Below are 27,999 nucleotides of genomic sequence, written 5' to 3'. Positions count from 1 at the left end.
GCTCGTCTAGTGGAACCAAACGAAACACGTGAGAGCTTATAGCAGTAGGTTATTTTCAGGTGAATATATATATATATATATATATATATATATATATAATGGGAGGTCTTCAGTATGCAGCTGCGTTACGTACTAAAAAAATATACAAAAAAGAACATACGAGTTTTTCAACAGCTCGTGAGGACGTCTTTTAGTTTACCTTTTATTTGCTGGAACTCTGCTCATAAGGACCGAAGTCTTTCAGCTCTATAATCATAACGTTTTGCCTATACGCAGAACGAATGCAGACAATGCACGAGAAAAGTGTGGAGAATGGGAACGCGAGTGCAAGAAAGCAGCCACAGTTTCTTTTGAGGAGAACGCCGGTGTAGGTGCATACGTCTCTGTTCTGATTTTATGTGTGCATTAATATGGTGATTTATATTTTGTTCGTGATCTACTGTGTCGTCAGCGCAGCACAAAGCGCGAAAAGTACAACTCAACTCATCGAAAATTCAATAGTCAGAGATGGATGGCAAGTAAGTAATAGCATTATTTTATATTATTAATAATTTGCAGCAACTTTTTATCTTAAGATCTCTAGCTAATTACATGGGTTAGGGAAATCATATTATTAGTCCAATAGCACACGCGCGTATTTGTTTGTTCTACAAAACAGTTTAATAGTGAGACACAAAAGTACAGGAATGAACACGATTATCCCTTTACTTGTATCTTCCGAATACTTGAATCAGTATTTCGGTAGACTGATATTATATAAGAACGGCAGCCAAAAGCAAAACAAACTGGGACTGTTCTTGAAAAGCGAAATCTGTGTATATATTTCCAAGAAAGATGTGACCTATGTTGATGTTAAACCATTTCACATGCCATGGTTACATGTAAATGTACAAAAAGAGGATTTATTCAGGTTTTCATGTCCCTGAAGGGACTTTTTATATGTTACGATGTTCGAAATAAACTTTCAGTTGTCAGTTCATAGGTTACGATGTTTCTTCCTGTCTTTGTGTGTCGTTTCTTGCGAAGTGCACCTCATGTTGCCATTCGTTTATTTTTTCTTCAATCTTCTACGCAAAACAAGGTCAGCATGCTACAAAAGCTGTATCTTTACTCGATAGTCAACTTAAAATTGTGTCTCTGTGATAATAGCTAATTTTATTCAGGACCTCTGAAAGATTGAAATTGTTCATTTGGGGGAGCTAAGCATTAGTGTACTTTCGTAAAAAGTTCGTTATTATGGACTGGCAATTAAGAGAACATGTTCAGGATCGTTAAATGTAAACATAGGATGGATTGCTGCAATGTTTACAGCTCAAGACCCTGCAGCTAGAAATAATATTGTGCCTAGCGACCCTGCATAAAACATAGAAGAAAAAAGAAACATTACCTGCAAGGATGGGACGCGTTGTTAGGTCCTCTGATGGCATTCCAGTCGTTCCATTGTGTGTCTTAAGTGCGAGTAGCACAATGTTGGGAAGGCAAGGATGGGGGGGGGGGGTAGTGCAGCTGATAGGCCCCATCAATCTTCCTTCACTTTTGTGTACACTTCTATTGACATCTGCCTTTCATGTAGCCATTTTCACAGCGTGAATAATAATAGCTTCACTTGACGGCACAGCCAATATTTCTGATATCCAAGGGCAATATACGAGCCAGCTGCCGAAAAGATGCTTCTTGCACTCTAGATGAGCCGATGGGGCCCGAGTGCCCCCCCTCCCCCCCGACTGCCATATTATTTCATCTTACAAGTGTGTTTCCGACAATGGCCACTGTGTATTGCTCGAACTAACGTGCTTTTTAAACCATCTAAAGAGCGGTCCTTCATTCCCTATCATATTGATCATTATAATCATTACACTGCTCCATTACGGGGCGAATGAGCGTGTGCGTAATACTTTCACCGATACGGGACAAATACCTCCACAGCCTTCCTACCGTCTTTTGGAAATCTTTTAAAAGTGTATTACTTTAGATATTCTCAAAGATTGACAGGAGCCATCCGTAAGACACAATCAGCCGTTACGTACACGTGGCAAACAATATTTAAAAAAACTTTTCACGTCATCTTTGATATTGCTTGTAAGTTCATCAGTAAATTTAATGAAAAGGCGTCTACGTTTATAGGACTGATCTGCCGTTACTTGAACTTATTTCTTTCCCGGGTGCTTTGCAACGCCAAATAAATTTAGACTGGGCCCTTATGCTTGGCGAAATGTCAAAGTGGCCATAGATATTGAAGTTCACCTGTACTGAGGCCATAAATGTCTCTTAACGAGGGCATTAATGTAACTTAGTGAAAAATGAAACTCACAATAAAGGCAAGAAGTTGCGCATCTATCAGTCTGTATTAACAGGAGACCACATACCAATATTGGTTCTATTTAAAGCGACAGTGGCCTTTTCTGTGTTCACGTAGCTGTGCGTTTAATATAACCGATAAACTGTTCAGAATAAACAACTCAAACGTGGTTGGTACTCTGGTATATTCTGTCTGTCCACTAGCAGGATTTTGGCAACCGAACCAATATGGATGAAAACGAGGATCCGTTTTCTAGCTATTCCAAGCAGCGTTGCGAAAATATTCCAAATATCACTGCCAGACGAATAGGTCGTGCTATTGATATCGCATTCAATTCGCGAATCCGATATTCAAAATTGGTGTATATTCATTGATTTCGAATATGTTAGGAAAAGCACCACTTACTGGAGTTTCAGAGGTCAGAGTCTGAGCAAACACACTGGACAGAAACCTTGTGCTCAATAATTTTAGTCTGTCACTATGAATTTTTCACTTTTAGCCAACCTCCACCCGACTGCTTACTATTTAGGCAGAGCAATTTATCAGTAAACCCTAAATACCATGTTCTCGTCCCTTTTAAACAATTTACGGAGGTTTAGCAGCACATGTTTCTCCTTGACGAACCCTATTCGTACATCTGATGCAAGCTGTTACATTCTTTCATTGCTGTCATTGTCATGGTGCACCAGACAACAGAAAGAAACTCTTTTTTTCACTTACATGCTCCTATTTGCAGGACGTTCATTTGCTAACAGCATTGCATGCATTAGAGTAATGTCTGTAAACAAGAAAAGTAAATGACGCCAAGAAGCCCCTTTTTTATACAATGACTCCACGGTAACTTTATATCATATTTAGAAATAACACAATTCATGATCCATTCATAATTTGGACTTTTCGTTTGGCAAACATCTTTATCAAGTTCATGAGAGTGGCTTGTTGGGCTAGCTGGTACATGGTTATACTAGGAGAATGCCAGCAATCTTGAAAATAGAAAAAAATCTAGAAGCAGACATACACAAAGCGACAAGAAGGTGTCTGGACTAACAACTGAACTTAATTCTTGAAAACAACGTCCCCTAAGTCCGTACTGAACATGCGCAAAGCACAACATACAAAAAACAAGGCTAAGAAGGCGAAGACTTAGCTGGAAAGAGAGTTGATTGAAGCCTATCACATCTATAAACTTGGCCCCGAGAAGTGTGTAAGCGCGCCATCTGTGTTCCTTGCCAAGAAAAAGCTTCTACTTCTTGATCAGTGTAACCGTGTATAGATAAGATGTTCACCGTGTTTTTGATATGTTGTGCTTTGTGCATGTTCTGTACGGACTTAGGGGACGTTGTTTTGTAATAATGAAATTCAGTCGTTAGTCCAGCCACCTTCCTGTCGCTTTGTCTATGTCTGCTTCTCGATCTTTTCTATATTCAAGTTTGCTGGCATTCTCTTAGTATAATGTTTATCAAATTTGATTCAGCAATTGTAATATTCGACCACCTCTAGAAAGTATCCTATTAGGGCTATAAATTGGTCTCGTTTGTATTTACTGAACTTGAAGGAAAGAAAGGCTAAATGTAGGACCGAGACAACAGAAAACAAAGAATATATTGTCTCGTCTTAGTGTTGTTCTAAAGCGCAGCTCTTAGGCGCCCGTTCCTGCTGCGGGAATTGACGTTCGTCCTCGTAACCGAGCGAACGAGCACAGCGAACGATGAAAGCGAACGCGTAGCACAGCGGGAGATAAAAGACAGCATTAGTGAAGAGCGTGAGAAGGAAGGCGGAGGTGGAGGGTGGAATGAAACCACGAAGTGGCAAGTGGAGGTGGAAGGTATGGCGAAAGCGGGAGAAGAAAGCGTACTGCCGCGCAAGACGGTCTTTGCGGCGACGATGGTTACGAGATGGTGCCACATTTGCGCGCGTCGTCTGTATGGAAACAAAGCTGCATCAGCGGAGGTCTGTCTGTGGTAGCTGCCATGAATCGCGCATACACGTCACCCACGCGTTGCCTCACGCGATCTTCCGATTAGCGAGGCAATCGCACCACACTTCGGTCCGTTTGCAACGTGCCACATGAGAGAGATTGCTCGTGCCACCGAATGCGTCGAAAATGAAAAGACGTATACAGCTGCGCTCAAATTTAGCATTGGCGAATGTCGTAATCGTCGGCATTCTTTTTTTTTTTTGGTGCTGTATTCTTGGAGTTCCATATTTTAAGCTTTTGCACTCAAGCAAAGTCGAATGATAATGCTAACTGTGTTGATCATGTCATCAGTGACGGACCACATCTGGCATTGCGGTCCGGCATTCAAAATCAAGGACCAATTTCACTAAGCTTTTCATGTGTAAGTGCTCTTCGCCATTGGCCAACCGGGTTCGCTAATGATATGTCCAGCGTCAGCGTTGGCCGAAATTTTCTCTTACGAACAATTCTAGCGTAAGACGTTTTAGTGAATAGGTACCCAGGTCCGTGTGGACCTGATTATGAATGCTGAATGACGTGGCCATGCTTTATCTTTTCGTATCTGGAAGAAGATTCTACCAGATGATGGGAAATTTGCTTTTGGTGGATTCAAGCCATCCGTCGGTCACGCTACATGAGTTTGCAAGATCCTGAGGGCAGAGTGGCATAGACAAGCGCGACTGTATAGGGATCTTCTCTACACGCGGCTTCTTGGTCCCAGAAAGCCATCAGGAGGTATTCAAGAACTATGCTCCCACATCGCCGTAGCCGACCGCACTACAGAATGCGTGTGGCAGCAAATGCTGAGAAACCTTTGGAATAGCCAGCCTAAGCAGCCCCAGACGTCAAGGTGTGAAGTGAGAACTATCGGTCAAGTTCGTCTACCAGAGAACGTGGAGCACATCCTCGGTCTTGGCACTCAAGTTTTCCGTGGAACCAAAGTTGAGTGCACCGGAACAATTGTTTTTAGTTCGACATGTTTCGCGGTCTGTAGATAGGGTGAAGCTGAAAGATGTACTTCGGAAGTAATTGATGCGTTGGATCGCGGTAAAACTACAGCGCCACATATATCGTTAGGCCGTGTGGCTTCTTCTTTGCGTAAACATGATCTGTACCTTCTCCCTTCTGATAAAGAAGAGGGGTTTGGGGTTTTGACAAGAGACCAATTTGGAAAAAAAGGCCTTTGATGCAATTTCGGCCGTGATGCTTGGATCCCAAAACGTTTCCGTGAAGAAAGCGCAGTCGGCAGGAAAAACCCTCAAAATTTTACCTTACTATGTTGGCGGCAAGCATTGTGTGTAAAACTCGTCCCCCCACCCTCCCTACCCTCCCTCCACAGCGTTGCGCACGGCTGGAAGACGGCGCGCTTCTCTCCCACTTCCAGCCCTTGTCTGCGCGACATTGAGTAGGGATCGCTGGCTCACCCTCGCACATAGAACATACGGCGCTCGGCAACGATTTTATCATCCGTGGACTTTATACGGAACCTCACGGCGGCGACGACAGCGACAGTGACGCCGATGCCAGAAACGCGCCTGGATTGTCCATATAATTGCTATATCAATCGTAAGGGAAATATGCTTTCAAAATGGCTTCCGCACTTTAATAATTCCGTACACATTACACGATACCTCGCACCGCGCCTAAAGAAAATAGGAAATCATAGCATTGTCACAGTGGTGCTTTCCTCCCCTGAAAATCTATAGAAATTTTGCCAAATCCCTAATCCTTTCCAGAAAAAGAAAGAGCCCTGCAGAATCAAACAACGCGATCCTTTTGGAACATGATGTGCCTGACGTGGTATATGAAGGTCCCTTATTGTGCGGTTCGAGCAATATCGGTCAGACTGGTAGGTGTCAGTATGAAGCAATTCTAGATCACAGGAGGAAGGCAGGAAATTACCGTGATGGCAATCTTTCCGTAAATTGTCATGAGTGTGGAATAAAGAACAAGAAGCCGTGTAAACCTTTGATCAACATGTGTAGGGTAGTAGCTAAAAATAAGAACTAGGATGTTAGGGAGATAATTCAAGCAGATTGCATTAGAAAGACGGGTGCGTCGTGTGCCACTGCAACTTCTGTTTTTCTGTCCTCTAAAGAAATTATGTTTTATGAGCATGGCCACCTGATATCGGCATTTCAGTACTTTTAAATCATAAAATAAAGCATTCATAATATTCAATTTTGTGAATAAACGATTTAGTTGGAAGTAAGCGCTTGTGTTCTCTACACATCCCTATGTCCTTGTTTGTGCGCGCTTGTCTCTGTTCTGCCACATTTATAACTGGTTGTACTTTCGACCATTGCAGTTTTTCGCACGTCACTTACATTTTGTGATGTTGAAGAGGACCTACCATGTCACTGGGGGGCTCAACAACTCCATGTGTGTCATGATTCCGTTTTCGCCCAAGATAGATACGATGCAACATGCCCTGAATGCGACGTTCACTTATCTCAACTTGAGCTCCACGTATAAGCTGCATCCTGAGAATACTGGGGACAATACTTCTTACTGGTAAGATTATAGAAAACATTTTGAAGACGCAATGCTTCTGCCAACAGAGGACCTTATGTCATTGCCACAATTCTGAACTTATTCTTCTCAATACATTCGTGTACACTTTTAATGTCCTAGTAAGCGCCCTAGAAGTAAGTGTCCTAAAATGTACGCTTACTTTGACAGCTAAATATTTAATTCAACGAAGAGCTGCCCATGTGAGTGGGAGTCTCGTTACAGAAAGCAGTGAAAGGCAGTGAGGTGCTTGAATAAAGCGCTTCGCGTAAGAGAAACAGAAATTTACCCCCTGCGCTTCCAGCTCTTCACATTAATCGCCTACCTTTGCTCTACCACACGTCGGTGCTTTGCGCTGCTATTAAGCAATGATCCCAAACAAGGCCTCCTTAATTGCTATCCTGATTAATTGCAGTGAATCCGCCAGCCGTGCAGTGTGATGATGATTATGATGATCCTCATCCAAGGCTCGTACCCACATAGGGTGCCAAGCGAAAAATTGGATGGCAGGAGGTAATCTAAGATAAATACTTACCCAAAAAGTACAAACCAAAAAACACAAAGGAAAAATTCACAAAAACAATAGTAGTACGGAAGTCAGGAGACAGGTTTCCAGAAATATGAATATAAAATATCTTAATGAGGAGATATCAACCTCCGCAAACCAGAAGAATTTAGACAATTACCTTCGGTTAAAAAATACAATGATGAGAGCACAGCAACGATAAAAAAATTAGGAGGGTAATCGTTACTTTATACCTAAACATTCCAAGTACATCGAAAAAAAATTACATGGCTATATAGTGCACGGTGGAAGTTCGAAATGATGTACTACAGCAATATTTCTTCCAAGCATAATCTGAGCGAAAACAAATGTTGGTGCATCCATCCATTGAACTCAATTGATTGACGTCCGTAATGAGATTAACAGTCAATCTTATGATGAGGGTGTATTATGTGATATGTTGATTATTATAACAAGAGGAGCATACCCAGTGACACATACACTGTTACGCCAGCTTGCGTGAACTAGTTTAATTGAAGAGTAACACATACCCTGTCGTACATATCCAGTGACCCAAGTTGGCAAAACATGATTGTTGAAGAGCAGCCAATAACTAGTGTCGTTGTTCTCTGCACAAGTGGCAGATACCCACCACGGGGAATGGGCCAGAAACTCTATTGTTCGTACAAATCGAAAGCTTAGAGGGTGAAAAAATATAAATAAAAATGGAAGCGGCACGCCTCGTGACCCAAGTTTGTGGGTAAATGTTTTCATAACTGGGGCGCCTAGTTGGTCCGATGATGGGTTTTGAACCCAGTTCCTTCAGCACGGTAGCCCGTTATTCTACCCATTTGACAATGGACTACCCTGTGACGCAAGTTGACCTGAAAGAGGTTAGGTGTATACATACGTGCCTAGTGAGATACAGCCCTACCGGTGAAGTTCCGCAAAAACTTGTTATCTCATTAAAAACTGACTCTGATTTTAGCGAGCATGAACCCAGATTAGTAAGACGAGGTTGGCTTGTGGTGATTCTGATTGCGAGTTACACTGGATAGTTATGACTGTTAGAAGAATTGCGCCTGAGTTAAGGCGGTTGAGCATGATTACGGTCTCTGGAAAGCTTAACTAATATCCTATATCGGCCCTGATTAAATGAGCTGCTTCTTTTTTTCCGTTGCTGATTCCTTCAAGCCGTAATACGCACGCCCGAAGACCTGCGCAAATGAAACCATTAGGTATCTCGGTTCGTGGTGCCTTTGCAAGCCCCAGAGAATAGCTCCAAAATAAGGCGCATGGGCCGCGTATGCGCTCAGCCACGCTGGTCGCCCTGCGCAACCGCGGTACGGCTGGAAATAGAGACGCACGCTCACCCACTCACCCTACCATGCGCTTGATTACGGTACCGGGCCCCATCGTTAAGCCCCCTTCGGACTTACACGCGCTTATCGCGTGAACTCCAGCGCTGCGCTCTCGATACGATGGCGTGCATCAAGTATCGTCGTACCATCCTTCGCTGCTCACTGTCGTTCCCATAGCGTACGGCACGTGGGGCACGATAGGATCTTATCGCAATTGGACTTTTACGGAACATCCAGTCGTTGGTGAAAATCCTCCTAGAGCGTCCGGGTAATTTCTATAGCAGCAACTGCTATGTTCAACCGATTATAACAACAAGCATGTTTGCAGCGGTCAATTCAACTATCTAACAGCACTAAACATGGCATTTCTTTAGCAGCCGCTGTTTTCCAGAATTCTGCCCAAGACACAGAAACATATTCCGTGTCCCCAGACGCGTGAAGGAAATAGCTACAGTACAGACTTCTGAAATTGAACGAAAGCCATGAAAGCTACATTTCCAAGCTGAAGATGTAATGAGCTGCGGTAATGCTTAACCAGAGACGGATGTTTTATTTCAGGCCGGTTGCAAGATTTAAGATGCAATTTTATGGGCGTCATCTCAAAGGAGGGGCCAACTTCCGAAAGAGTGGTCTTGACTTTGTGAACCCAACGACTCTGACACGTAAGTAGACGCGAACTTATCTCGCGTGTATGATAAATAATTACGTAAATTGAAGTTTATATTGTGAAAACACAGTCTTACTGCCTAGGGCGATGGCATTGTCTGCTTTTTGGATAGAGGTTAATAGTACTAGTTACTGAAATCTCTTTCATTTTGCCGCTACCCTTTCATTGCAATATTTTTCCCTGCATTTTAAAGCCGACCGACAATGAAGCCACGAAATTAGCTAAGGTTGAAATTGAAATGTGGAAAATGATGAAAAAAAAGGAAATGAAAGTGGATGAAAAGATAACTGCCCGGCGGTAGGAGCCGAAATCACAACCTTCGTATTACGCGTGTGTTGTGCTACCAATTGTGCTACAGCGACTGCTTTCATTCCGTCCACTAACTTGGATATTTCTGTTTCTTGACTTTACTTGATCATATATATATATATATATATATATATATATATATATATATATATATAGTTGAACCCGCATATATCGAACTAGAAGGGCATCGCGAATTAGAACCTATCAATAATTGGATTTAGGAATACTTGATAATTTGAATAATTTATACAATAACTTTCAAGGGAATTTACAGCTATTCCTTATACATGACAATTCGTTATATCCGGGTTCGACTGCATATAAAATCATGGGGAACATAGTTCGCAAGGCTCACATGGCTGTTAGCTCTGAGTATGCGCTTGTCTAGAAATGCGCAGGTGCCCTGAGCGGAGCGACCGTTTCGTGCATGTCTAACAAAGACAAGCTTATTCAACAAAAACATGCAGATACTACATTAGCTTTCTCACTGAACACATTTAACTTGCGTTGGTACAGTGTTCTGGGCAGAGCGGTAGCTAGTAGGACCATAGTCGAATGGTCTTACGCACTATTGCAAATGCGGCTAAAATCAAGGCTAAGTATTCCCGACCTTTGATAAAAAGCAGTTCCTCAAGAGACGCAATTATGTCATGCATAATTGTGTATTTCTAAACACTTGCTTTCGGGGCACAAAGCCTAAATTTCTTTCGCGCAGAAGGCATGTATGGTCACTTTACAGCCCGCAGTTACTTTTTACTGGATGAATTGTTTAGACGGCACTACCTTCTGGATCGGACAACGAAAACGCCGAGAAACGTACGCGCCGTAATCTAGATTGACTCGAAGTAGAAAGTCTCACAATAAAATTTTTATCAAATGAATACTCATTGCCAAATACATCAATATGCCATTGTTTTAATATCCGACATAAACATGTTCGTTACGGTGTGTGCACCACTGTTGTTTTCAAACACAACCCTTAGCCCAGAAGGATAAAAATTGTCAAAATAATATCGTAACTAGATAGCGGTGACCAATTTTAAGAGATTCCTAATATGTACCTCACACATGCTGTAGCGTAATACTCAGGCTGACTGTTATCGGAGATAAAAGCCCCAGAATTCGAAAGTAGCTCACTCAGTGTCCAATTTGATAAGCAACATCTAGGTGCAAGTGTGCTTCCGAAAAACCTGAAAAATTGCACTTGTCCTGAAATCTGGCTTGTCGTTTCAAGTATAAAGCTATACTATAATCCGGAGAGCTAGGAAGTTACATAAAAGTTTTCTTTTATTGTGCATTTGAAGACTCCATTTTCTGGGGAAGAGTGTGCCCGCCAGAGTGCGTAAACATTCTGGTGAAGCAGAGTTTTCACAGCTGGTATCGCGTTTGGATTGAAATTAGCGTTATAATAGCACTGAAGACCCCGTATGTATTTACCATTGAATGCTAGCTTAGCAATCGAGAAGCTTGTGTTGCGGTAAGCTTTCATGCATATATATTTGGTTGTATAACTGAATTCATAGCAATATGAATACAAACAATTCTCCATCTCACCATCTTATCAGAACATAGAGCTGTCGCATTAAGTGGCATTGTATAAATGAGAGCCATAAGCTTTAGCGCAATGGCATTTTGAATTGGCCTGGTTTGTATATCTTGGAATTCCAAGGCAACAGCGATAAGAACGGGAACACGGGTTTATCAACTCTCGTCTTCACCTCGTTTGAAGCGATAAAAACAATGCAGACGATCCAGGCGCATTGTCATGCTGTTCCTCTATCACTGGCGTATGCGAAAACCAAGCGCCAAGATCTAAACAATTTTCAGACATGTGTTGCGTTAGACTGCAACAGCAGCGCAACGAAGAGGACACAATATCAGTCTGCACTGGCAGTGTGCCTTCGTGAGGACATAGACTCAGTCCTCAAGAAGCTCAGCAGCACAGTTGGTATGCTAAGTCGCCATAGACACACTTTCCCCACTTTTGTTAAAATCTTTATAATGCTTTGTTGGCCTCGCATATCAATTACGGTCATTTAGTATGGTGTACTACCACACAAACAAATCTTAACAACAAACTTGTCATGCAGAAAAGGGCGCTACGTATTATTGCCAATGTATCTCACACTGAACACACCGCACTACTCGTCGATAGGTACCACATAAGAAAAATGAATGACTTGTACACATATAGACTCCTATGGGAGTATTACTTCAGTATAAAGGAACATAACGTTACGCTTGTGGAAATCGCCAACCTGCATCACAATGTACCTGCCTGCATCACCCGCCTCACTGAAATATGGTATGTTGTAAGACATAGGACAAATTATAGCAAACAGATGCTTGAAAATAATTTACCGAGGTTATTAAATTCTTTTAAAGAAATAGATATTGATATTGGAAAAATGAACCTTCCAGAATTTAAGGCGTTTCTACGCTCTTATACTTAGGTACTACTATATCAAATATAACATATTCTTCCCTCCAAAATTTTTCAATAAATCTTCTATATCGCTCATCTCTTAAAACTGACTTGCAAACCTTACATTGCCTTGTTTACGAGCTTCTTTTGATCATTTTGTGCTTTGTAACCACTGCTCTGCCAAGTGTATAGGATGCAGGGCCGGTCAAGCTTAAAGAAGGCTTTTTACCTGTCATCCTCAACATTGCATTTGTCTTGTAATGTTGGAATAAATATTTTGATTTGATTTGATTAGTTCGCTCATTGTCTTCCGCTTCTGGGATGGGCTTTGTGTGCCCGCACACCAGCGTACCGGTTGAACTGGTGTGTGAATGCACTGGTCTTAGCAGAATGAACAGTAAAGATCAAGCTAACATCATCTAATTATTCATTGGGTCGACGGTTTGTCATCGTTCTTAGTTCATGCATCATTGATGCGTGACGAATAATGATTAGGTTGCACTGAGTTCTACACCATCACAGAAAGATGACGAAGGGAAGACGGATGCGTACGCACGAAGCACAAACTACCAACTCTTTATTTTTGTTAGAGAACACGTTATACACAAGTGAAGAAGAGGGGGCGGGAGGTGGTGAAGGACACCGATATGTCGTGTGACAACACGATAGCCAGGACCACAGGGTTCAATTGCACCAATTCCGTACTGCAAACTCGATTTCAGCTTCTGTAATCGTGATATAGGGAGCGAGTACGCACTGTAGAATGCTACTGGCAATAATATAAATATGGAATCGAAGCTGGTAGACAACTTGGGCCGCTGGGTTGGTGTAACACGTTATATAGATAGACATATTGATAGATTTGCTCAAAACGCCTGGAGTAGGAAAATAATGCTAATCTTGATAATACAAATATTGAACCTCTGCTACAGGTTCAGAAACCTCGAACCATGATGCTGTGATGTTTGCATCGTAAGATAGCACTGCAATTGTGGCTCATACACTTACGAATCATGGCGCTCTTTGGCCATATCTGGCCCTTGCGCCAATAAAAACATATTATTACTTACGAATACCTCAGCCTTATAACACTGGTTTCCATGCTAAGTACGGATGTGTCCCATAGAATGCTCGTTTGAAATACCCAATCCGCCAAAAATAAATAGTGATTCAGTCTACTGCTTTTTTTGCCTTTACGGGTATTATCCTGTTCTGCGATCAATAATGCGGACATTCTCAATTTGCTTTCTAGCTCTAGATGAAATGCTCCCAGTTAGTTTTGCGTAATCGAAAGCCTAAAGTTGCCACCCTGCCAAGTTTACGCATTTGCATGAGTGATTATTTTTTCCGACGCAGGTGATTTCGGATATGCTCTCTCGCCACCGTTTTGGCGTATTATGTACTGCAACAGCCGCTGTGCCGTTGTTGACGTCCGCCAGTTGACGTTTGCCATGGCTTGTAAGTTCTCAAAGCACTTCGCAAAGTTGTCCATTTCTTCAGAAACTCTAATCTTGTGAGATATCTTTTACGGTTTATCACAGTGCACCGAGAACCAATGCTGTTGGAATTCATGTAAACTTCTGCCTGAAATAGTTATGCTTGTTGCAATGTGTGATGCGATTCTGGCATTTCTTTCGTTTTATGTATACCTTCAGGAAAGCTCTTAAACAGAAAGTATGATGTGAAAGGCCAAATATAATGGCGAGAACCATATTGCAAAAATATCACTTTACTGAGAGCTTCACAATTTGGTAACTATAAATGAACACTTTTTTTACAGAAAGCACTGGTGCTTTTCAAAGCCGCGCGGAGCTGATGCGATATTCAACAGTAATTTGCACAGGCCGTAAATTATCGAAATAAAACGTTATTTCTTACACAAGCCATCTAAAGAGCATTCTGGCGCGATTGATAGCCTTGTTACGAACTGATAAGAGGCTTTTCCAGAGCACTAAACAATCACACGCCTGCGCAAATTGTCAATTGATAATAAATTGCTTTCTCCTTGACTATTCCCGAGTAAATGATAAAAACTAAGCCGAAGTCTGAGGTGTGCTTACCAGCGATGAAGTCACTGCGCATTGCATAGCGCAGCTTGCAACACCGACAGAGCATTCGAATGCCGACACCACGTTCCACCGCGTTGCAATGCCAACACCGCGTTCCAGCAGACCAGCTCCGCCAATGCGGCCGCCTCGCAATCACTTACCCAGCTTCGCCCAGCCATGTCATTGCTTCGCGCAGCAATTCTTGTTTTGCTTAGCCATGACAACACTTTGTGAAGCTTGGCCATGACGTCACACTGATCATAACCATCATGTCGCCTCGATGGCGAGACACACAACTCTCGTAGACTTCGCACTGTGTAAATGTAAAATGGGACGGACGAAGAAGTACAAGACTCCTGAAGAAGAAACCGCTCAGCTGGAAGCTCATCATGCCGCCAGCCGAGAACGAATATGGTGATTGCGTGCTCATCCGGAGTATCATCCGGAGTATCATCCGGAGTCTAGCAAAACTTAGCCGAACGTAGCGAAGCATAGCCGAGCCTAGCGAAACTGGAAGAAGCTAGGTGATCACTAGCTCCGCGGTTTCTCTAGTCTTGCCTAACTTAGCGCAGGCTGCGCTAATTTTTCGTCATCCTCTGCTTTCATGGTTATCTGACTTCTTAGTTAGCCTTTTAGGCTCTGCAAGTTTCTTGTGCGTGCTTTTCAAAATCGCAATGGTTTATTTAGCCCATCATCACACGTACGGCGTCGGTTGCACATCACAACATATCAAGCTAGCATAAGCTTTCAGCTGTAGCTGCGTAGATTATTTTCCATGAAATGGACGAAATTTTTTGCCGTACTGCTTTACCTTACGTTGTAAATTTGTTTGCTGCTTCTAAGAAGTACTCGAGTAAGTTAGTTCTACAGCAAAAACTCACGTGCGCATTCAATGCTCGGTCGTACAAAAAGTTAGAAAATCGAAAATAACTAATTCTAACGAGCCAATTTGCATTCTTTCTACTTCGTTTTTTGCAGCTGCAAATCAGAAGGGCCTCCTGCGCAAGCGACAATGTGAACTGTGGGTCAGCGTAAGTGAAGAGGAGGAACTGACCACGCCGGAACATTACAACCAAAGGAAACAAGTCATTTGCGAAGAATTCTTCAAAAGATGGTGCGACACAACAAATCTGCAATATATATACAATCCGAAGACCTGCGCCCGACAGATTTAAGTATCCGATTGATAGCATAGTTTTTTTAAAAGAGCCAATCGCAAGTCTGTTCACTTGAAATAGAGGCACATATCGCAAAAAATGAACATAAAATAAACAGGGCCTTCGAGCGAATTCGTCTTGCCTCACGTGGATATTCAAAATAAAGGCTTTGTGATTTACAGTGTGCCCCTTCACGAAACCGTTACGCACTTGTAGTAAAATAGCACGCAAGCCCTGCGAAAGAAGGTGTGGGGGGAGGCAAAAAAGGGGAGAGAATAGGGCGCTGCATACTCAGCGCTGCGGACCGTAAGGAGCTATGTGGGCTGGATGCCGCTCGGTGTCAGATACGAGTTTGACACCAACGGGTTAGAGAATCGGTCTGCTCTGCTGCGGAACATCGAACAGAGAACAGAATGGGACCAAGCCTTCTAACAACAACTCCACGTCGTCCTCGCGCAGAGATAAACTTTTGTAGCCTAGACAATGGTCTGAACGCGTCCATCCCGGGCGGAGTGGATTCAGCGGGCAGAAAGTAAGGACGCGCAGTAGAAGGAAAGACCTTCGACGAGGCTCGGGGTGTGAAGACTGCAATGAGTGTAAGAAGAAGTTTTGTGCCTGCTCGCGGTATCGATGTGGTACAGCCATGAAAAAAAAATAAGAACCAGTGCCTTCCTATTGCTGTTGTTAGCCGTTATAGAAATAAGGGAACCAAAGCGTCAATATAGTCTCGCAGTTCACTTCAATATTTCATAGTATTACTTGAGCTCAGAAACTAAAATTAGAAGACTTGCGTTGGATAGCACGCCGTTGCGAGAAAACCTAATCAACGGTGTGTGTCAAAGCACGAATTTTCTTTCTATATGTGACGAATCTGCGCTTATCGAAATTAACTTCAGAAAACTGTTTCATCAGTGGTACTAAAAATATCTTGGGAAATTCTTCAACTGTAATAAAGAAACAAGGTAGCATCTTGCAGTGTAAGGTCTTTGTGATTTAGTGTTTCTGACGTTCATTGTGGTTCTATGCAGTCTAGCACTCCGTCTAACGCGCCGACAGGCGTACTGCCTTGTTGCTCTTCGAACGTGTTGGCGTGCACACAATGAACAATGAGCGCACCGGACACCTGTGACATGTCAGCCACAGTGTGGTAAACAAGGGCAAGTGGTCTGCCCTTTTCTGAATATCACGAACTCTGAAGCCGGGCTGTAAAAAAGGCAGATATTGCAGAAGTGCATCGCCACAAAAATATGTCGGCGAGGCATATATTGGTTAAACGTTTACTGCTAAAGCAATTGTATGGCACTCCATTTCATTTTTTATCATCATTATGGTGTTCTGGAAACATATAAGTACATACAATTAATTAACTAAAAGCACTGAAAACCAAAATTCTAACCAATATGGCACGGACGCACGCCTCAACAGGCGGAATAGACCGTCCTGAAGAATTTCCCTCCTGCATGAGGCGTTTCGAAGCTGCCAGGGCACCGTTCCTGCTGGCATGCAGGAGTAGCCTCGCATGCTTCGTCTCGTCAATACGTAGCACCCTTGCATATGTTCAACACCGTTCAAGGATTTCTTCTTTTTTTCTGTTTTTGGGCACCCAACTAGTGGGAAAGGCCAGTAAAAGGGTAGTTGCTCTAGCGTATCTGCAATCGAAAGGTTAAATTACATGTCAAAATGAGAGCCATATTAGTAGGAAAATAGTTCAACAATATCTGCAAAACTATAACTAGGACATTTCAATTCAAACCTGACGGTATTTTTTTGCGCTGTTTCGTGTCGAGCTCTTAAATAAGGCATTCCTACGCATTGCGCAAGGGCCACCAGTTTCCTTTGGTAATTTTTACTGTTCGGGGAGAGGAATAATTCCAGAGCGGCACCTCTTAGATTTTCAAGCAAAATTCATGTCTGGCGAGAAAATAAAAACTGCGCTATTGACCAAAACTACTGAACGAAAGGAAAGACTACAATAGATAATAGCTGGTCCGAAATAATGGCGTGAAAGGCATGTCAGCTGTTGGAAGCCGGCCAGTAGCCATACAACTGGGGACTTGCGTGGCGAGGAGTGCACTCAGGCAGCGTCATAAAGGTGCTTACGTCGGTAAAGTCAAGGTGAAAAGAACCGCTGCCGCATGCGGTCGTGTGTGACTGAACACACAGGTGTCAAATAATAAGGGAGCAATGGAGATGTTTAAAAAAACGTGAAACGCGGGCAGCTCGGAAAAACTAGCCGAAATTCTGTGCGATCTTGTTTGGCTTTGGTAAGATACAGAATGTCATTATGTAGAAAAACCGACAGAGAGACGTGAAAGACGACTATGATAATTTCATAACTATCATGACGCTATCGAGCCCGAAGACTAGCACATCGTATAGTCTGCCTTGAAAAATCAGCATCGTTCTCGGGAAGATTCGGAAGGTCCACCAGATGGCAAGAAAGTCAGTCGTGGTCTAGCTGCATTTGGCCAGACTTGTACATGACAATAAACCAATATTCCTGTCACCGGATCCTTGAGCCATGAAAGCCAGTGGAGGTTGCGTTGGTACGGGGACCAAAATGTACGTGTCGAAATTCAGAAAAGCCCGCACTAAGGTAGGCCAAAAGAGCTTGTGAGGCTTTCCGGGTTGATGTGCTAGCACCTTTTCTTCGGGAAAACCAATCGTCCGGGAGAATTGTCAAGGAGAATAATGATATGCGCCAGTCCGGAAAGTACTGCAGTCTCAACGAAAAACCACGTACCATACTAAGGCGCCCAAGAAGATCTTCCCTTCCTTCGATGTCAGCTGCTGTTGACTCGCCTTTCTTGTATGCATCAACAACACATCAAACCATTTTTCATCTTTTGAATGAGTGTAACCTGTACTTAATAATGCGCCTTCTCAATGGAAAACCACTATGTCATATTTACCTTCCACGCTTCGCGGCATCAAGAAAGGTACAAATGTTAACCATTGCGTCAGTAGGACATTCCGTTGCTATAGCGGGTTGCCCTTATACAATGCACAAGAATTTTTCGGCCCCATTGTCCGCCGCCGTATTGCGCTGCCACACGACAGCGCCATGTTGAAATAGGTTTTCCTTTTATTCGCTGACGTTGGGAGCTTGTCTACAAAAGCGCGCTTCGTGCACCACTGTTATGACCATAACTTAAAATGAGAAAACAATTGTTAAAATTTTTTGTGATAATTTACCTCCTGAAGATTGCAGATGGAAGCGGAGCGCAAAATAATGAAATTGAGGACAACCAAAAATTATTGGATGGATGGCAGGTAAGTGCGTCAATGATTTAAGATGTTGTTACGTGGCGGCTGAAGCACGACTATGTTTTTTCCAAGTGCCAAGCACTGACCGGATAACATAGGTGTCAGCCTCTTTTCCTCGTTTCTTTTTCTTGACAAGGAATGTACTTTCAAGGTGTTTGTGGCAGGAGACAGTCCTCGCTAGTAATATGCTGCAGAAAATGCGACACTGAGGGCACTGTACTAAAGTCAGTCAAAGTGTGCTTTCACACAACGTAAACATTGCCTAGACATATATGGTTCGTGATCTTATAACCTTAAGCGATTGCTGTAGCTTGCATATATTTGAGGCAATTTAGCCGTTCTTGATACAAGCGTGATACGTATATTGACGGTAGGGAGCGAATATCAACGTCTAGCAATTTTACGCATAAATATCGTAACACTGTTCGAACAGGAAACCAAGTTCCAGTGACGACCACTTCAGACAGCCATCTTCCTGTGAACTTCTTTCTTGCCTGAACTATTATTAACAAACAATCAAACTCGTAAAGCATGATAACGAGTACGTTGAATAGTGGTGCTTGGAAAACAATTCATATTTAAAACAACTAGACAAGGGAGAAAGAACAATGAAACTGAATACCTAGAACAAAAGTTGGAAGGGTGTGGACGAATGAAGCCACCATGAGGTTAAAGAAAACGCGTGGATCCTGTACTTGTGTGGTAATACTTACCAACTAGCGTCTTTCACTGCAGAACATTTCACAGCACACAGCATAATCTCGTACAATAGCGCAATAAAATGGTGTATGTTGGTTACCTGCTTGTGCTTGATAGTATACGGGACCTGTAACATGAAACTATTCCAATCTCCTAATATCATGCCTGCTTAACCGCCAACGCAAGCATCGGGCGTTGGCCGACAGCGTTGTTTGCACATGTCAGTCAAATGCTCTCTTCGTTTATAGGAGGCCACATTTGTTTGCTTTCAAAGCGAACATCATTGCCTACCTTGAAAGGTTTTTCTTGTCTAATTGGCTGACGAGAACCGAGGAACACGCAGAATTGGAGAGGATTTCGGTGGTGCTGGGCTAGCGGAGTGTAAGTAGATAACCAGAGGAAGAGGGCGGTGCTGACGATTTTCGCGCTCCCAATTCTTCGCTTTGGGCGTGTGGAGGGAAATTTCGGTGGTGTGCAGCGGAAATATAAGGATCCTGCTCAAGAAAATTTGGCAGAGAGATGTCGGTTACGTGTCAAAACGGCTCGACAACCGTATGCTGCCATGTAAAAGCTTTATTATACGCAAATATATTCACTCTGCCGAACAACTTCGAGTAACCGATGCCCGATCCATCGGAGGGCATCCATGTTCTACTCAGTTCGAAATGGGACTGTCTCCGGTTTTTACGAAAAAACGAAAATTCAGTTTTGTTCGCATATTAACGCATCGGTAATGCCTGCACGTACGTCGCTTCAACATAGTGAGCTTACACGGCTTTGTGATGTCATGCGGCGAACAGGCTCAGTGGGCGCAGCACGAAATCTCTTGACTTATAGCGGAGGGCTGATGGGAAAAAGAAGCCATAGAATTGTTAATATTTGTTTTATTTTGTTCGGCCTGATTGTGCATAATCAGTGTGTTCACGTCATGGCACATGAGGAGTTCTCACTCTTTTCCTGACGTCGCTGATATACAAGCGAAGTTGGGATGGCCGAAAAATGTTTGTACCAATCGCGAAAGGCTGATAGTAAAAATTGAATAGAAAACTTTGACATAGCTTTACGTTATAGCGCCCAATTCTGATTATTGCAGTTCTTTTCAAGGCGCAAGACATATTTAATGCTAAGAAGAACATACGACGTGGCCGGAGGGCTGGAGAATTCCATGTGCGTCATGGCGCCGTTTTACCCGTTTGTAGACACGCAATTTCACTTTCTATCCACGACGTTCACTTACCGGAATGGGAGCTACAAAGATAACCGACTTCCTTCAAAGCCTTCTTGGCGAGCTTTAAAATGGTAAGGCGTTTCTGAAATATACATAAAAATGTCAGCAGGTTGAAAGTCCAGTAATTTACGAAATGAAATAAATATGTTTCGGCAATAAATGTTTAGGCACGTGTCCGAAACGATGTTTCATCAACTTATACTTTCGCTCAATCGAATACATTAAAATACAACTAATCAAATAAAAAACATTTAATTTTTTTAAGGTATGCGCTTTTCGTTTTGAATGCTATAAATTTGTTATGGCAAACGGAGATCGAGGGAATTATTAAATTTTGCAGTTTCTTTGCTGCAAGTGGTGACAGTGAAGCGAAAGCTTACAAGCGGATACACTCTACAGGGTCACATGCATGAGGGAGTTCATACGGTGAGCAGTCGCAGCGGGGCCTGCTGTGCTATGTTCGAGAAAGTCAGTCACGACAATGATCTGTCCATTCCCTGTCTATTAAGGGAATGGCAACGCAGCGCTGCGGTATGGCTGTTCACCACAGGTGCTTCACTGAGGCGGCTATTAAGGCCGCCGCTTTACCAACTGAAGCGACACTCTAGCCATAGAAACGGAGCAACGGCTGTCGCTGCAAGATAGCTGTGTGGTATTAATTCTAGGGTCCGTAGTGACGCAGGACAGTGAAATTGCACCATTTTATCTGCGTGCGGGAAGCCCACGCGATGCATTGCAAAGAAGAGCGTACTGCCGAGTGGCACAATTCATTGCTTGCCATCGATTGCCCAGTGGAGGTGCCTCCGTGCGCATGTACGCAAAATTTGAGTGTGTTGTTCACTCCGATGTACTCACCGATTGCGTCGCTGCTGAGTTAACAGCCATCGCAGATGGATATCGTAATGATAGCGCAGCAATCGCATTTTGGCGGGTGAGGGCTCCTGTGTGCCGTTAGGAAATTAGACTTCGAACGCAGGAAGGTGTTGCAACTGTTTAGTGTGCCGTGCTTGTGATGAAGAAATGCCATCGCACTGGGTGTAGAAAAGCTAGCGTTTCTCGACGCCGACCATCTTTGCGACACAGCGGCTCCGACACATCACCGAGGACAGAGCAGCCATCTAAAACGAGAGCTGCGATACGTTGTCGTGGGAAAACACTACGCACTGCTCAGGATCGTCGTCCACCACGGCGCATAGACGCCTTGCAAGCAAGCACCTACAGCGGTGTGCCGATAATGATCTGCTGTGCGCTACGTCGCCACAATGCAGACAATGAACCGTGTTCTGGGGCCATCGCAGCCTAAGAAGATACATTCATAAGCCAGCGAAAGCCGACGCTGTGTTTTTGATAGTGGTGCTCAGTACATCAGCGATGACAGTGCGTTGCCTGTGTTTCATGTCGGCGGTCAAGATTGTTGAAAGCTTTCGGTTCTGCACTACGTCACTGTTGCCGAAAAATAGGTTTGCCGAATATAAAGGCGCTTTATTTCCCTACAATTACGGCGAAAAGACGTTTTCATCGACCTCAAAATTCTGAAATTGGACATTGCGTTACCCACTACATTAAGCGTGTCAGATAGCTTTACAATTTCTCTTGTAAGGTGCCGCCGCATTACTCTTGCTTTAGTGCAGGAGTGCACTCTACGCTTGGAATGTAGAATGCGTAGTTTCAAGTCTCACCTGACTTTCATTTAGTAAAGACTGACACTAATGAAACATTTCTCAGTTCTATTAGAAAAAATTGCTAGGAGCGGCAAGAATTGCCTGGGTAGAGGTGTAATACTTGTTTTTTCGACTGGAAACTAGAGGTGAATAATTGGAATAAGAAGGCTAGGGGCAATATATAACATAAAAACCCTGGTAAGGTTATCTGGACATAATTAAACAATAAGCAATACCAAAAACTACTACTTTGTACATTACATAGGTGTTAAACCCTTTTTACGCTTTATGTTCGCACCTCCCCAAAGGCGATGATCGTGCAGAGGCATCCGCTTGAACCACAAGCGAGCCGGGAATGCTACAGCAAATGCAGTCCCAAAGACTGGGCAAAAAATATCAGAAGCTGTTGCCCGAAGTATAATAAGATTGGAGCGCCCAAAGAGCACCACAGGAACTGAACTTCCGCTTGCTCTAAAGCTCCAGTATCCCACACTTTTTGATGGCGGCAGGTCATACTTGACGGGTTGATATTGTTACGGGGAGAAAATATATGTATTTACAATATATACAGAGGGTTGTAGCTCTGTGGCCAGGGTGACACCATCTACCGAGCTCCGAGACACTTCAGCCTCTTCTTCCCCAACCAACGTCATTTTGTCCACAGCGGTACAAACTCGTACGTGACATGAACCCCCCGGTGGCAGAAGCATCGTCTCGATGCTTCTTAGGGTGGCGAATCAGCGTGCGAGTTATAGGGCTTTAGTCGCGAAACGTGTACGATATCAGTTCCTGGGGTGGTAGAAGACTTTGAATTCACAGGTGAGATCTCATATGTGAGGCTGGTGACTTGGCGAAGAACTCGGTATGGCCCGACGTATCGTGGCAGCAGTTTTTCGCAAAGGCCGACGCGACGGGAGGGTACCCAAAGCAGAACAAGGGACCCAGGGCTGAAATGAGCGTCCCGACGATGACTGTCGTAACGGTGCTTCTGGATAGTCTGAGATGCCAGAAGACGGTCACGGGCAATACGACGTGCTGCGGCCGCGCGAACAATGGCGTCGTGAGCATAGAACGTGGTAGTGGTGGCGTCAGAAGGGAGCAGTGAGTCAAGAGGCAGGAGAGGGTGACGGCCATATAGTAGATAGAACGGGGAATAACCAGTAATATCGTGACGCGACGAATTGTATGCAAACGTCACGAAGGGTAAGGTGCAGTCCCAATCCCGGTGATCATCACTCACGTACATGGAGAGCATATCCGTAAGTGTGCGGTTGAGACGCTCGGTAAGTCCGTTTGTCTGTGGGTGGTAAGCCGTCGTGAACTTGTGGGACGTTGAGCAAGAACGAAGAAGGTCGTCGACAACCTTAGAAAGAAAACAGGGGCCTCTATCGGTGAGTAGCTGACGTGGGGCACCATGATGTAGGATGACTTCATGGAGGAGAAAATCAGCCACATCAGTTGCGCAGCTTGTAGGGAGGGCCCGCGTTATGGCATAACGCGTGGTATAGTCCGTCGCAACAGCCACCCACTTGTTGCCCGAGGATGAGGTAGGAAATGGGCCAAGGAGGTCCAGGCCGACGCGGAAAAATGGCTCACTGGGGATATCTATAGGCTGAAGGTGGCCAGCGGGAGACAATGGAGGCTTCTTGCGGCGTTGGCAAAGTTCGCAGGCAGCGACGTAGCTTCGAACAGAGCGATATAGCCCAGGCCAGAAAAATCGTCTGCGCACACGGTCATATGTACGGGAGACACCCAAATGACCAGCGGTAGGCGCATCGTGTAAATGCGAGAGAATTGTCGAGCGCAGATGCCGGGGAACGACGAGGAGCAGTTCAGCACCATGAGGATTCATATTGCGTCGATATAAGGTCCCGTCCTGGAGAACAAACATACGGAGAGAAGCGTCCTGTTGCTCCGAGGTAATGCGTTCGATGATGGATCGCGAATATGGGTCACGACGCTGCTCGTCGGCGATTCGTGAGAAGTCGGAGATCGACAAAACGCAGGTATCTGTATCGGTTTCGGTGCCATCCGGTGGGTGGACAGGGTAGCGGGAGAGGCAGTCGGCGTCCTTATGTAACCGCCCAGATTTGTAGGACACGGAAAACGTGTACTCTTGCAGGCGTAAAGCCCAGCGGCCAAGACGGCCTGTCGGGTCTCTGAGGGAGGATAGCCAACATAAGGCATGATGATCTGTCACGACGGTGAAATGTCGACCGAACAGGTAAGGGCGGAACTTTGCAATGGACCAAACAAGGGCCAAGCATTCACGTTCTGTTATCGAGTAGTTTCGCTCTGGTGCAGAAAGAAGACGGCTAGCATACGCGATCACGCGATTGGTGTCCCGCTGTCGTTGGGACAAGATAGCGCCAATGCCATGGCCGCTTGCATCAGTGCGAACTTCGGTGTAGGCATGCGGATCAAAATGACCCAACACGGGTGGATTGGTAAGGCGACTGATAAGCGTTGAAAATGCTTCAGCCTGGTCGGGTCCCCAACGAAAAGTGGTGTCCTTTTTCAGAAGGTCTGTGAGAGGACGAGCGATTTCGGCAAAGTTCTCGATAAATCGCCGAAAAGAGGAACACAGCCCTAGAAAACTGCGGACATCGGTAGGAGAACGCGGAAGGGGAAACTCCCCAACGGCACGAACTTTGTCAGGATCAGGCTGGACGCCAGAAGCGTCAACCAAGTGACCAAGTACTCGTATTTGGCGGCGGCCGAAATGGCATTTTGCAGAATTGAGTTGTAGGCCGGCACGTCTAAAAACATCAAGGATAGTTGAGAGTCGGTGAAGGTGGCTCTCAAACGTCGGTGAAAAAACTATGACGTCATCAAGGTGGCAGAGGCATGTGGTCCATTTGAATCCGCGCAGAAGAGAGTCCATCATGCGCTCGAAGGTAGCAGAGCATTACACAGTCCAAAAGGCATCACTTTAAATTGGTAGAGACCATCTGGGGTGACGAAGGCGGTCTTTTCGCGATCTCGTTCATCCACTGCGATTTGCCAGTAGCCGGAGCGCAAATCAATCGATGAAAAATAACTGGCACCGTGTAAGCAGTCCAGCGCGTCATCAATCCGCGGAAGCGGATACACGTCCTTTTTCGTAATCTTATTCAGGTGACGGTAATCGATACAAAATCTCCCGGTATTGTCCTTCTTTTTCACCAAAACGGCAGGTGACGCCCACGGACTGCAGGAAGGCTCGATGATATCTTTGGAGAGCATTTTGTCCACCTCCGTTTAGATCACCTGGCGTTCAGCTGCTGACATACGGTAAGGCCTCCGGTGTATAGGAGGAGCGTCACCAGTGAGGATGGGATGGGTGACGACACGGGTGCGACCTAGCGGGCGATTTCCAAAATCAAAGATGTCTTCATAGGACATCAGAATACGGCGAAGGGCGTCGGCGTAAGCAGGCCGTAGGTCTGCTTACGCCGACGTAACCGAAGGAAACTTGTCGTTGCTTGAAGTAGGACGGTCGGAAGCTGCAGCAGTGTCGAATCGTGGTTCGGGCGTAAGAGAAGCTACTCCACACTCTTCCAAAGGGGACAGCAAAGCGAGAGATACACCCTCAGGAAGCACTTGCAGACACGAACCAAAGTTCAGAAGGGGAAGCCACGCTCGATTGTTAACAAGAGTGACAATGGAGCTGGGTAGTGCGATTTGGCGTGCCAGGAGAACGTCGCAAAGTGGGGACACCACGTAAGGACCATCTCGAAGTGGAGTAGAAGGTGACATGAGGACGTAGGTCGCAGCATCAGGTTGCAGGCGAACAAATTCAGCAGAACGAAGTCGGGACTTGTGGTCTTCGGTCGGGTCGGCAAAGTAATGGGGCAGTTCAAGGCGAAGGGTGCCGGTTGCACAGTCAATAAGTGCTGAATGAGCAGTCAAGAAGTCGATTCCAAGAATCACTTCGTGGGGACACTCGGCCAGTACAGTGAACAGGACTAACACAGGACGACCGGCAATGGTAAGACGGGCAGCGCACATTCCCATCACGGCTGTTGTACTGCCATTAGCCACTCGGACGGCAGGCGACTCGGCAGGTGTCAGGACTTTACGGAGACGGCTACGAAGATCTGATCGCATAACCGACACCTGAGCGCCAGTATCGATGAGGGCTCAAACGGGTACATCATCAACAAAAATTTCAACAAGGTTCGGTCGAGCAGCAGGGGTTAGCAGAGGTTTTGCAGTCCGAGTCGTCAACGCAGCCTCACCTCCGGGGCCTGTCAAATCTTGAATGATATTATCAAACAGTCGGGGAGCAGTGGAATAACTTATACCACTCAGTTATTGAAATTATTATGAGGAATTATCCTTCAGGTATTCAATGGGAGAAACTGGAACAAGGGAAGAAAACTACAAAATTGTAATTCCTCACTGCGTTTGTCAATAGAGTAAAAATGCAGTGTAACTTCATAAACAATCGGCTAGTTGTGTGCAACCGAACATCTCGGTTGTATGAAAGCTCGTAAGTACTCACAAGTTATTGTATAAAGCATGGACGCCATGTGTGTCGCTCCACACTTTGAATCAATCATTGCAATTACACCCACATGCGAAATATACTTCATTACATAAGCAAACTCTCACTTTGTACTCATTTGTTCTGAAATATACGAGTCGTATATATAGCCGAACAACCCGAAATTGTGAATGTTCAGCCACATTTTATTTTGGATTCGCTCTTGGGCTTTACCAAGGACTCATAACTACTAGTACGGCTATGAATACGCCTGCCCCACTCCTTGCTTTCTATTTCACAAAGAAGTCTTATAGCCATCATTTAATAAAAACGTTTTTATCATCATTGTACAATTATGCCATAGTCCAGGTTCAATGTTTTGTTTTTGCTTTCTTTTTCTTGCGTATATCAGGATTGCGACAATAACGACATTTCTTACAGCCTTGACTGAATGTAATTTCAAAGATTTAATTCCCTGTTCCATTCCCAGGCCTACCGCAAAAATACGTATGCAGTTTTCTAAGGCACCGACGATATCCCCTTCAAAAATTTTGCATGGTTTTAATCATGTAAAAGCATCGACCAGAACACGTAAGTACCGAATAAATGATGGGCATTGTGCTGAGTAAAACAGAATACGAACGCGTTCAATGGAAGCACTAATTGTTTAGTTCAGTCTACACTGAACTAATATGTCCTTTATTCTCATCTCAAAGCTAGATTCTATCGTAAATCAGCCCACCATTTGGATAGAACTTGAGCACTTGCGATCTAAGTCGCCTGAAACATGTATGTGAATGAAATATACGCTTGAAAAACATGACTAGAATATGTGAAAATGTGATTATTACCATAGTCAGGTACTCTGGACGGACTTCATGGAGAGGTCCGGAAGCTCACCGCGCAGCTTAGTTTCCTGACAGATTAAACGTGCATGAGCATAGCCAGGACGTTCTGCTTCATTCATTGTCACGTTAGTGAACAGCACATCTAATCGGAAGTTTCAAGCCCCAAAGAATAGGCAACTACAGCCGCTGTCATGGCAGTACATGATGAAGTGCTGATGTACTTTTAACGATGGGTAACCGCGACTCGAAATTATCAATATATGGCATCTTTAGTGCGAAAGAACGTACGACAACTGCAGGTCTCCTTCGGTTAGTAAGAAGCGTTTAGTGTCCGTGATGTCTGCAAATTTCCTAACTTCATCATCCCATCTGGTTTTCTGCCGACCTCGACTGCGCTTCCCTTCTCTTGGTATCAATTCTGTAACCCTTATGGTCTACCGGTTATCCATCCTACGCATTACATGGCCTGCCCAGCTCAATTTTGTCCTCTTAATCTAAAATTGAATATCGGCTATCCCCGTTTGTTCTCTGATCCACGCCGCTCTCTTCCTGTCTCTTAACGTTAGTCCTAAGATTTTTCGTTCCATCG

General features: G+C 44.3%; 1 protein-coding gene and 1 long non-coding RNA gene across 2 annotated transcripts; one reads left to right on the top strand and one right to left on the bottom strand.

Moving 5' to 3' along the window:
• Window positions 1-248: 248 nt before the first annotated feature.
• On the top strand, window positions 249-15,420 carry LOC119464460 (uncharacterized). The gene is made up of 5 exons (XM_037725448.2): window positions 249-518; window positions 6,565-6,770; window positions 9,192-9,295; window positions 13,391-13,492; window positions 15,061-15,420. Exons 1-5 carry the CDS (start codon window positions 411-413, stop codon window positions 15,255-15,257), a joined length of 717 nt encoding a protein of 238 aa, XP_037581376.1. The 5' UTR covers window positions 249-410; the 3' UTR covers window positions 15,258-15,420.
• LOC125940182 (uncharacterized) lies at window positions 12,490-27,688 on the bottom strand. The gene is made up of 4 exons (XR_007463412.1): window positions 27,414-27,688; window positions 20,443-20,515; window positions 16,636-16,846; window positions 12,490-12,759 (listed from the first exon to the last, which is right to left on the bottom strand). It is a non-coding gene; the product is annotated as an uncharacterized LOC125940182 (long non-coding RNA).
• Window positions 27,689-27,999: the final 311 nt, after the last annotated feature.

This window comes from Dermacentor silvarum, chromosome 9 (assembly GCF_013339745.2).
Source record: "Dermacentor silvarum isolate Dsil-2018 chromosome 9, BIME_Dsil_1.4, whole genome shotgun sequence".
In the NCBI taxonomy this organism is placed as follows: domain Eukaryota; kingdom Metazoa; phylum Arthropoda; class Arachnida; order Ixodida; family Ixodidae; genus Dermacentor; species Dermacentor silvarum.
This window is presented reverse-complemented; position numbering and strand designations above follow the sequence as displayed.

Bases quoted from the DNA above. Each gene is read 5' to 3' on its own strand.
- LOC119464460 (XM_037725448.2), top strand. From the start codon at position 411: ATGGTGATTTATATTTTGTTCGTGATCTACTGTGTCGTCAGCGCAGCA. The intron at 519-6,564 runs GTAAGTAATAGC...CGACCATTGCAG, and splicing joins TAGTCAGAGATGGATGGCAA to TTTTTCGCACGTCACTTACA. The intron at 13,493-15,060 runs GTAAGTTCTCAA...CGTTTTTTGCAG, and splicing joins GTTGACGTTTGCCATGGCTT to CTGCAAATCAGAAGGGCCTC.